At 37.6% G+C, this 12,186-nt stretch overlaps 1 protein-coding gene across 1 annotated transcript in view; it reads right to left on the reverse strand.

Annotated features, from left to right (window-relative positions):
- Positions 1 to 12,186, reverse strand: part of PPA2 (pyrophosphatase (inorganic) 2) — an 83,224-nt gene that overhangs the window by 65,164 nt on the left and 5,874 nt on the right. The window contains exon 2 of the mRNA XM_029235165.1: positions 2,815 to 2,879. Coding sequence (XP_029090998.1) covers positions 2,815 to 2,879 — 65 coding nt within the window. The remainder of the gene's footprint in view (positions 1 to 2,814; positions 2,880 to 12,186) is intronic.

Consider the following 12,186-nt stretch of genomic DNA (forward strand, 5'->3'; position numbering starts at 1 on the left):
TTCACAAAACAAATTATCAGAAAAGCTACATCTCTTTCAAGTATATTTTCCTAGTTTTTATAAAACAAGCAAAGGCTCTGTTCAGTCTTTAAGGAAAGACTGGCAGTTTCCAGTGACTATGCTTAAAACAGTCATTTCATTATTGAAATGAAACTTCAGGGAGTATGACTAACAAGCCATGAAAGTACTTGGCTGCACCTCCTGCCTGTGATTTCCACCAAGGTGTGATTACTATGCCTCCATCAAGCACTTTTAAATTAAGAGTGTATGGTGGGTTGAGAAGAAAAATTATGCCATTCTCAAATGCTCACACATTATATGTAACTTTTACACACCAAAACAACTAGTGGAGGAAACAAAAACTAACAGAAAAACAATTATTCCAAGCCGGCCCGGAAACATTATTCCTGTTCCTAAAATACCACCACCCAAAGTATAAGGTGCAACCATTCCACCCATTAGGACTGGGAACCAGGGAAACCTATTTACATAACCACTGTCTGTACCAGTCTCCAAAAGGCCCAGAATTCACCAGTATAGCCTGTTATACTTTGTCCTGCCCTATCCTCAATTTTTCATAAGCCCAAATCTCATGTTCCCCAAAACCCATCCTCCTTAGGCAGAATATTACGCCCCCTGGGATGTTTAAAGCCCACTCTTTGTTCCACCTCCACCCCTACCTACTACATGATTCCTCCAAATATTATTATTGTCATTGTTACTGTGATCAGGCATAGAGATTTTGTCACAGTACACCTGAAGCAGCACCCTCCAGTCACTCCTACCCTCCTTACCCTATTCTAGTTTTCGAGCACACAACATTATCGGATTGACTTGTTTATTTTCAGGTTGTTAGTCTCCTCCGGCTGAGTGGGAACTATATTCACTTTATTTACCACTGCAACTCTAGTGCTTGGAATACTGGCAGGCTCCTAATAAGCGTGCAATAACTGTTTACTGAATGAATAAGTCTATGAATAAATAAATAGATGAATGCACGCACTTTTGGCCAAAATCAAAGAGAATTTTTGGGAGACGTGAGATATCTAGGTTGGATAGCTCACTGGCCACAACAAAACACATGGACACACACACATACACATACACACATTCACACACACACACAGTACTGTGGAGTTCTTTCTGCCCTCTCATTGGTTTCTTTCTCTCTCCAGATTACATGACTCCTTGTCCTGTAGCTGAATACTCCTCGGAAGTAATGAGCTAGAAGAATTACACAAGAGCAGTTAAGATACAGGCTTTGTAGAAAAGGGTACCCCTGTTGCCGAGCATCCTTTTCCTCTCTCTTTCTGGGAAAATTATTTATAGAAAATTCTACAGACATTATAGGAAATGACTATGGTTTTAAATGTGTTTGTAAATAATAGTTTAGAATAAAATACCTTTCCTTTTGCTTTTTTTTTTTTACTATATCAAGTCACCATCACCTATTGTCTTCTTGACCTCAAACCTGCTACCATTTAAAATAAAGCCTGAAGAAATGTTTAAAAAAAAAAAAAAAAAGATACAGTCTGTGGAGTTAGAGCACCTAAGTTCAAATCTCACCTCCACAGCAAACTAGATTTGTGACCATGAGCAAGGTACTTAACCTCATTAACAAAATAAGGATGATAATAGTAGCCCGGCACATTTTGAAATAATGCAAGTCAAGCTCTGGGCACAGTGCTTGCCTAAGCACTACAAACACTCAATAAATCTTTGCTATTATTCTCCCCGCTGCCACTGTTATGGACAGTCCAGCCCTGTGAAGGGCTGCAAGGCAGCATAAGTCCTACTCCAGAGTTCCAGAACCTTTGGATGATGCCTGACATTCAGCCCCTGATCAAACCAGCCTTGCATCTGAAGCAGCTTCCCACTTCTTCACTGGCCTCTGCCCTCACACTGATCTCCCCACAGTTCTAGAAAACCCCACCCCGCTAACTAGCCCCACAGAATCTCAACCAGGAACATAGTCCCGGTTACTTACTTAACAGATGAAGTCAGCCAATTATTGTAACTACTCAGCTTTGAAGAAAAGAACTTCCAACGTCATGGTGACTACTAACATCCACTGCCAATTATGCCATCTCGCCAGCTACTCAGGAGAGTCCTCGGAAGGCTCCAATATTCCGAGCCCCTCTTAGTTCCACCTTCAGCAGCAGATCTCCCTCTGACCTGACTTACATCCCTTCCACCCTCACATCTGTCAAGTAATTTTAGGTTCTAAAAGAATAACTATTCAAAGACTACGATCTTCCCAACTTTATCTTTCTAGCATCTGTCTCGTAGAGTAGTTAAAGAGCATGAACTCTGTGGTCAGAAATGCTAGTTCAAAACCTGGTTCTGGCACTTACCAGCTGCGTGACCTTAGACAAGTCAATAACATGCCTTCGGCTCCGGTGTCCTTAGAGATGATAATAGCAACTCATAAGGATTAAATAAAATGGCATATGTTCACATGGTGGCTAGCAAACAAAATAATTCACAAATGTTATTACTTCTACTACTATTGTTACTACTACTTAAAATAAGCCTCTCGCTAATCTCTTAAATTCTATACCTTAAATCTTTATTTCTGACAAAATTCTAAGCTTTATCGACTACTAACATCTCTTTCTCCCCAAGTCCTCCTGGAAGAATCCTATTCTTATCCAAATTCTAATTCACGAAGGAGGCTTATAATCCTGTTATGATAACTCTGTTGCCCTTCTCAGCTTCCGACCACATTCTTTGCTTTCAAGATGCTTCCAAAAAGTATTTTATGGTGATACGAGAAGTACATATTTTCATGCCCCAAACAAGTTAAAACAATACCTCTTCAGAGTCCGCCTTCAGAGGAATATCATGAAAGGGGGAAATGTAGTGACCAGCTACATTCTCTGCAAAGGAAAATAAACAAAAACACAGAATTAAAGCAATGGACTATCTTGTTCTTTAGAGCAATTATACTCTTACCCACTTTTAAATTTTAAACAAGTTTTTAATGTTTTTTTTCAAAATTAACTTTAACTCCAAATTTAAAGTTTAATTCAACTTTTAAAACTTGTTCCAATCTGATGACCAAAGAGAAAAACAGTAGTCCCCCCTTATCTTCAGGGGATACATTCCAAGACCCCAATGGATGCCTGAAGCTGTGGATAGTAACCCTACATATGTTTTTTTTTTTCCTATACACACATACCTATGATAAAGTTTAATTTATAAATTAGGCACAGTAAGAGAATATCCGAATTGCCTGCATCACTACTCTTGCGCTTTGGAGCCATTATTAAGGAAAATAAGGATTACCTGAACACAAGCTCTGTGATGCCTGGTCAGTGGGTCTGACAACCGAGATATCTACTAAGGCTGGACAAAGGTATGACTCATGCCCAGGACAGGGACGAGGCAGGACAAAACAGGACAGCACCAGATTTCATCACACTACTCAGAATAGTGTGGCACACAATTTAAAACTTATGAAATATTTACTTCTGGAATTTTCCATTTAATATTTTCAGACCACATATGACCAAGGGTAACTGAAACTGTGAAAAGCAAAACCACAGACAAGTGGGACTGCTGTACACAACAAATCAACCATATTTGGGTTGCTGAAACCATTTACTTATTCCTGTGGCTTAAACATCCAAAGAAAAATATGTCTAAATTAGACTAAAACCCCAAATATGAAAAATCTTACTTTCGAAAAGAGACTGATTAATAAGTGAAATGGACTAAAACTGATGTCAATTTTCCCGAGAAACCTAGCAATAGAATTCCTAATTTCCACCTACAATTCACATGAACAAAGGATTAAAGGTCCTACCAAGTAAAAAGAAACGAATCATTTGTTCCACTCAAAGTGATAAGGATGCTAATATTAAGGTAAGCTTAAAACAAAAATTTCAATAACAGAAAATATTTTATCCTCATTGCATACTGAAATGTATATATAAAATACCTTTAAAAGTATATATTATTTAAATAAAATATAATAAGCCAATGCATACTTTTGTTGGAATGCATGTTTCCAAAAGCTGGGCTTAATACAGCCATAAAAAATTTTCACTTTGCAATTTCTTAAGTCAGGGTATGTTCTACTTCTGGCCTGCTACTTCTTTGGTATAATTTTCAAATTCAGACTTTAAAAATATCTTAATAAATAAAATGAGGACTGGCTGACACTCCAGTAGCAATGAGTATACCTAGCACCCAAATCTTGGCTTCTAAATACCATTCTCCAATGAAAAGAACTAGGGCTTCTTGAAGAATGGGCTGATTCTAAGGCTGGGGCAAACAATATACAAGATGAGCCTGGAATATCCTGCACTACCAGAAACCAACCAAGTGCTCAAAACAAAAGGCTGGATGTATGTCAAAGGGAAATGGAGCCAGCCTGAAAGAGTTCCCAAAGGCCAAAGCTGGAACAAGTTGAGTGACAAAATAAATAATGGGTATGGGCAAACCTTGGAGATACTGTGGGCTTGGTTTCAGACCACTGTAATAAAGTGAATATCACAATGAGGCAAGTCACACAAATTTTTGGTTTCACAGTGCATATAAAAGTTATGTTTACATTACACTGTAGTCTTCTAAGTGTGCAACAATATTATATCTTAAAAAACAATATATATACCTTAATTAAAAAATACTTTATTGCTAAAAAATCACCAACCATCATCTGAGCCTTCAGTGAGTCGTACTGGTAAAACCAAAGATCATTGATCACATATCACCATAACAAATATTGTAAGAACTATGAAAATGTGACACAGAGACACCGAATGAGCAAATGCCACTGGGAATTGGCACCAACAGACTTGTACAACACAGTGTTGCCACAAAACTATTTGTAAATAACACAATATCTTCGAAGTACAACAAAGTGCAATAAAATAAGGTATGCCTGTATTGAATCATAACCCAAAGTATACAATAAATATACGTGAGTCCATAGTAATACAAATAAATGATTGTATAAATAAATAAATGAGGGGTAAGAGACAAATCTTACTTTCAGAAAAATTCTAAACAATATATGTAGATGTCCTCCCCTCCAAGAAGTAAAGCTTACCCTGTCCCCCCAATTGTGGACTGGACTTAGTGGCTCACTTCCAAAGAATAGAGTATGGAAGGGGAAAAACATTTCAGTGGAGAACACTTGACAAGGAGTACCCTTAACCAAGTGATCAAGGTTAATATCACCAGTCATGTTCATAGCATGTACCTCCTGATACGCCATGATGAGAAGGGTACTTCACTTCTGTCATACTCTTCCCCCAAACCCAGAACTCCAGTCTCATCGTGAGAAAGACATCAGACACACCCAAACTGAGGGACATTCTACAAAATACCTAACCAATACTGTTCATAAATTTCAAGGTCATTAGAAAACAAAAAACAAGGAACGACTGAGAAGTTGTCAGATTAGAGGAGACTAAGGAAATATAATGACTAAATGCAATGTGGTACTCTGAACTGGATCATGGGACAGAAAAATGACATTAGTGGAAAAACCAGTGGCACCCAAATAAAACATGGAGTTGAGTTAATAGTATGTACCAATGTTGGTTTCTTAGCTTTGACAAATGTACAGTGGTAATGAAAGATGTTAACGTTAGGGAAAACGTGGTAAGAGATATACTGGAATTCTGTACTACTGTTGCAACCTTGCCAGATCTAAAACTATTCCAAAATAAAGTTTATTTAAATAAACAAATGAAAAACAAGCCATGGCTTCAGTCCAATAAAATCAGAAGTATATAACTTAATAATGGCCTCCACTCCACCAAAATTTTATTTCCTCTTCTCATGCTGTGTGAGTTTTCCTTAGCACTTATCAATAGACTAAAGTTCTTGAAGATTTTTGTTGTTGTTGTTTGTTGCTGTTTGCTCTGTTATGCTCTCTACTGGATCCCCAGCATCCAGAAAAGTTTCCAGCACTTAGTAGGCATTCAGTAAATATTTGCTGAGCAAATACCTCTATTACTATTTCATTTTTCTGTACAAGCTGTTAATGTAATTTTTCTCTTCCCACCCTAGCAACAAGGTAACTCATGAAGGACCCCGGTGCACAAAGTAGGATAAAGATGAGAAAAAGCACACAAGTGGCAATGGGTATAAAACTCACTATGATCTGTAAAGCTCTTTTCCATCAGTTAAAAAGGATGCATCTCGAAAAAAAAAAAATCTTCTCTTTTGCATACCACATCAAATTTCAAATTCTGTGCCTGATTTTAAAGTCTTCTATGAGCAACACAAGAACAGAAAGAACAAAATTATCAGCTGTTGCTTGATTATTTACTTTTCTATAAATAACAAGGATACTTAAGTGGGTCACATTTACATATTTTTTATTAAAATAAAATGTAGTGGTAGGAAATGAAAATGGTACAGCAACTTTGGAAAAGATTTTGGCAGTTTCTTATAAAGTTAAACATATGACCCAGAAATCCTACTATTAAGTACTTAACCAGGAAAAAATGAAAACTTATGTTTGCACAAAATCTTCTAAGTGTATGTTTATAGTGGCTTTACTCAATAACCACAAAAACTGGAAGTAACCCCAATGTCCAACTGGTAAATGGATAAACAAACTGTTACACCCACACAATGGCACTTTACAGAATAGTATATTAGTCCATAATAAAAAGGAGTGAACTACTGATACACACAAGAAAATGAAAAAATCTAAAATGTAATGTGCTAAGTGAAAGAAGCTAGACTCAAACAATTCCATTTAGATGACATCTGGAAAAGGCAAAACTATAGGGATAAAGACCAGACCAGTGGTTGCCAGAGGATGAGGGTAGAGGGTGGAGTTGACTTGAAAGAGGGGCCACAGGAAATTTTGGGGAGTGATAGACTGTTCTGTATCATGATTGTGATGATATTTAAATGAATCTATATTTCTACTAAAACTCAGAACTGTTCACCAAAAAGAAGAGTGAATTTTATCCTATGTAATTTTTAAAATAAGTATATATGGAGCAAATAAAAAAAAGATGGCAATTAAGAAAAATATAGTATATTAACATATAAATAGAAACACTTATTCCAAATAACAATCAACCATCTGTGATCCTTTTCTCCACTTTAAGTCACAAAGATAAGGTAGAATTTTGAAGAGAAGAAAGATGTAATCCTTTAGCATATTACTTCAGTTGTTACATTTGGAACCTATCATTGTGATGGAAATTAACAATAATCTCAGCTCTAAGAATTCAGGAAGTTGTACAAACCAGGAAAGTTTGTTATTAAAATTAATGAAGTACAGGAAACTTGACAGAATAGCTAGGCTGCCTTTGTAATTAAGGGTAAATGATACCTTTGGCACACTGATTTTGTGTTAAGTTTCCCTAAAGCTCTTGTTAACTGGGGACAAGCCCCAACAAACATTAAGATGTTAAGAGGAGCACATGCTACTCAAGTATGAGGAAAAACAGGACTAGACTAGGCTGTGATCACTAAAATCTAAAGATCTGTGAGAAGCGTGCTTAGATATCTCTTTCTTTAAATTGGGATCTAAATATATTCAAACACTAAGGTAATGCCAATATATATGTTAAAATTGTTTTCTAATTGCCATTTTGGAAGGTAAAAAATATATAAATGTAAGTGAATGGTCTGACTCAGATAACCAAACCTACTAGAAGCCATTTGGATCATGAAATAGTTTAAATAAAAACATAATAATAAAGAAAAAAAGAATAATTTCTGGGAAAATAAAATAGGGCCTTAGATATCTGATAATCATAATGCCTTGATGAGCAACATACCAATAAATTTGCACAGGAGCAATGAATACAGAGGCCAAGAATCTGCCATGTTATTTGCTGAGCTTGATTAAGTCACTCAATTTCTCTGAAACTTAATTTTCTCAATTTTCTTCAATTAAGCAAGATACAATTTAGTACTATGTAAAAGGCAACATACTAGATGCCAGAATACAAAAGTGCTAATAAAATGTGAGCAATGCCCACAGATAAGACAGGGCGAGTACTACATGTTATCAGGATCAGCATCATCCTGTAAATTTAAAAATAAAGGAGTCCTCTTGGCACAATTAGAGAGCTAACCATTGACCTAACACACAAAGGAAGGCTGAGAATCCATTAAAAGTTTTCTAGAGTCAGTGATATAAGTATGCTATTAGGCTCCACTTAAAGGGTATTAAGATTCTCTAAAGGTGGATTTAAAGATAGGTACAGGTATCCCCTGCTTTTTGAAAAGTTTGCTCTACGCCACTTCACTTTTACAAAAGACCTACATTAGTACCTGTTTTTGCTAACAGAAAGAAATCCTAAGAGGATTTTCACTTTTACAAAAAAAGGCAAAAATCGAAAACAGCATTCGGTGTGTTTTTCAGCAGCTCTTATAGAGGCAGCGAGCACCCCTGAGCAGTGAGAGTGGCCAGCCAAGCTCCTTCCCTGGGAACTATATACTCATCATCTCAGCAGCAAGCTGCCATAGCTTTGAACTGTGTCTGTGAGCACCTGTGCTTTCTCTCCATTTATTTTGTGCATTCATTAGCAAGATGTATCCTAAGGTATTGCTTCTTTGCTTTATGCCATTTCGGCTTACGAATGGTTTCATAGGACTGCTCCCTTTCTGGATAGTGGAGAAACCTGTACTACCTATCCTGACCAACTATAAAATGAACAGGGTAATCCATATTATACCTATGAGGCATAGACAGAGAGACACGGTACATGCAGCAAGCACTGTGGTAATCACCTTGTAAAGATACAACTGAAGCACAGATTAGAAATAGCCCTTTCTTAGAGCCTCAGAGAAAACTAGCAATAAATCCTAAGCTTGAACTTCATTATCTATAGCTCAGACTGGTTGCTTCTTTACAATTGAAACCAAGTCGTTGCCAATTTATTTTTATAAATATCTATTTTGTTGTTGTTTAAACAAAGCAATGCATGTGCATGGTTAAAAAAAGTCCCCACCTCTCTCCAATCCAAGCAACCCACCTAGGCCTCCTTAACTTACTTTAGATCTAGATGTTATCTTCATCTCCCTAAATAATATATTAATATGGTTAGTTTTTAATTTACAATTTTAGAATATTGTCTACTGATTTCAGCTCTGAGAGGTAAGTTTAGTTTATTTGACCCCAACCTTTCCCTTTAAATTCTCTGTTGGCCAATCTTAATACTTCACAGCTTTATTCCTTGCTCCACCAAACATATACAGTATTTCTTGACTCAGCTAACTGGCTTTTTACCTCTCTTCATCCTTATCTCTTCTAATTTTATCTTCTGCACTTTTATTTTTTCAAGGCTCATAAAATGTTCCATAATCACACTGAGTTTTCTATATTTTCCTGTTAGTATATTTCCTAAGATTAAGAAAAATCTGAATTACTTGTTAAACAGATCGCTGGACCCCCATATCTAATCAGAATCTTAAGGAGAGAAATCTGGATATCTGTATTATTAGCAAGCACCCCCAAATAATTCACATAGTCAGGCAAGTTTAAGAAACACTGTCTGTGTGTTGATTTTTGGCCAGGTAGAATGTCATAAATAAATTTCCTTTCTTGTTCAGCTTCTATGACTTGTGCTTCTAATTTTCTTCCTTCCATTGTCAGTCATAATCATATTTATCAATTATTCAAATGTCTCACAGCTTCCATAAAAACTATGGAATTCTCTCTCTACCCAAGCGGCTCCCTTTGGAAATCTCATTCTTCCTGTTGCAATCTGGATTGGAAGCTTTCTTGGCACCCTTAGACTCTGCTTTGTTGGTTTCCAGCTTAGATCTGTTTTCTGGATCCCATGCATTCACCTTTTTTGGTTTACTTACATGTTTTGCAGAAGCATATCCCTAACTTGTGTTGTGTAAGAAAGGATGCATGGGAGGTAAATTTCCCAAGTCCTTAAACGTCTGAAACGTCTTGATTCAGTCTTTACCCTAGATTAATGGTTGCCTGGGTAAATTCTAGGAGGAAAATCATTTTCTCAGAACTTCAAAGGCATTACTCCAGTTGCTGAGCTTTCAGCGCTGCTGGGTCAGTCAGATACCAGTTTGATTCTCAGTCCTCTGCAGGTGACCTGTTCTCCCTCCCCCCGCCCTGACCCCAACCCCAGGGACTTTTAGGGTCTTCTTTATAAAAGCTTCAGCTTTCAGAGATTTCACAAGAAAGTGTCTGGGACTCAGAATACTTGGGTACTTAAATTCTTAGATCTCTTCCACTATTCCTTGGAAAATTCTTCTTCGTTTTGTCTGTTCTTTTTTTTCTGGAACTCATATTAGCCAAATGTTAGGCTTCCTAGATTAAATCTCTATGTCTCTTCTTTCTTCCTCATTTTTTTGCTGTCTCAGACATTTTGTTTACTTTCTGGTAGATTTATTTACCTTATGTTCTAACTTCTCTGTATCAGCCTTCTAGGACTGCTATACCAAATTAGCACACACTTGGTGGCTTAAAACAACAGAACACCATTCAACCCACTACACCGTCCACTGACTTCTTTGTCTTAACAATCACAATTTTAATTTCCAAGAGTTCTTGTTCTTTGATTGCCTTTTCTTCACAGCCTCCTCTTCCTTCTTAATGGGTGCCATCGCTTCTGAAATCTCAGAGGACACCCATGCGACTTTGAAAAATTCAAGTTCTCTTTCTACTTTCTTTTTTTCCCATTTAGCTTATGAGGTTTTCTTAAAATCATTCATTCAGTAAATATTTACTGAACACATACAGTATCCCAAGCACTGTTTTAGGTACTAGGTATACAAATTCCTTGCTTTTACGGAACTTATACTCTGGTGGGGGAGGCAATGCATAGGAGCAATGAAGATGTTTTTAACTCTAGCAGGTACAGGGCAAGAAAAGAGGGAAAAAGAGAAATATGGAAATGCCAGGGAAGATGTCTCTGATAGGTAACACTTCAGCACAGAGCTGAAAGAAGTGAGGACGTGAGTCAAGCAGACATCTAGACAGGAACACTGCATGCAGAGCAAGCTCAGAGGCAAGAATATGCACGGCGTGTCTGAGAAACGGCCAGGAGGCCAGGATGGCTGGAGCACAGTGGTCAAAAGGAAGAATGGTTAGCAATGAATTCAGAGGGGAAGCCCAGTATCAGGCCACACAGGAACTTGTATACGAGGAGCAGAACCTGGCATGATCAGACGTACACCTTAAAGAATCAAGATGACTTCTGGTGGAAAGCAGACTTCAGGGGACAATGGTGGAGGCAAGGTGAAGAATCAGGAGGTTACTGCAATTGGTCAAGTGAACGACAGTGGTGACATGGATATAGTGGCAAGGGTGGGAGTGGAGAGAATTGTCTTCTGCATACATTTCAAAAGCTGGACTGAAGGGAGAAACTAATGAACTAGATATGGGCTAAGAGTAGTGGTGGCCACAACAGTGATTCCTAAGTTACTGCTTATAGGTGAGAAGACAGAAAGAAATAGTTGGGTGGGGGTATGGGACCGGGAGCTCTGTTTTGTATACGTTAACCTTGAGATGCTTCTTAGGCGTTTCAGTGGAAATACAGAGTACATTTACTGCATCTGTAAATCTTGAGCTCAAGAAGAGACTAGGGCTAATGTTACACATCTGGGAGGCACAGATGGTATCTCAAGCTACAGGACTGGATGGGATCATCTACAGCAAAAGCAACAACAGAAACTCCAGACCATGGGCCAAAGCCAGCACATGGCCTGTTGTTATTTTTATAAATAACCTTTTGTTGGAACAAAAGCCATACCCATACTTTTACTCTCTGGTTGCTTTTGCCCTGCAACGCAGAGATAAGTAGTTTTAAGAAACCACAGGTTTTGCAAAACCTAAACTATTTACTATCTGGCCCTTTCCAGAAAGGGCTTGCCAACCCCTGCTCTAGAGAGAGAACAGATAGATAAGTGGGCTAAGAACTGACTCCTGAGCCGTTTCAAAGGTTAGAGTTCAGATCAGAGGATCCACCAAGGGAGACTGCTGAAGGAGAAGCCATCAAAAGAAGATAAAAGCACCGTCTCAGAAGGAAAAAGAAAACATTTCAAGGAAGAAAGAGGGCTTCATTGTGAAAATACTGTTGAGAATTCACATGAGATGAGAATTTTAAACTGATCATTAAATTTGCCACATGGAGGTCACCTTTTTTTTTTTTCTTTTCCTGTCCTACAGAGCTTTATTTGAGGGATCCACACAAAGGATATCCGCCTCACTTCCATAGCTTCTTGATGGAC

This window comes from Monodon monoceros, unplaced genomic scaffold (assembly GCF_005190385.1).
Source record: "Monodon monoceros isolate NGI ecotype Baffin Bay Population unplaced genomic scaffold, NGI_Narwhal_1 Super_Scaffold_20, whole genome shotgun sequence".
Taxonomy (NCBI): Eukaryota; Metazoa; Chordata; class Mammalia; order Artiodactyla; family Monodontidae; genus Monodon; species Monodon monoceros.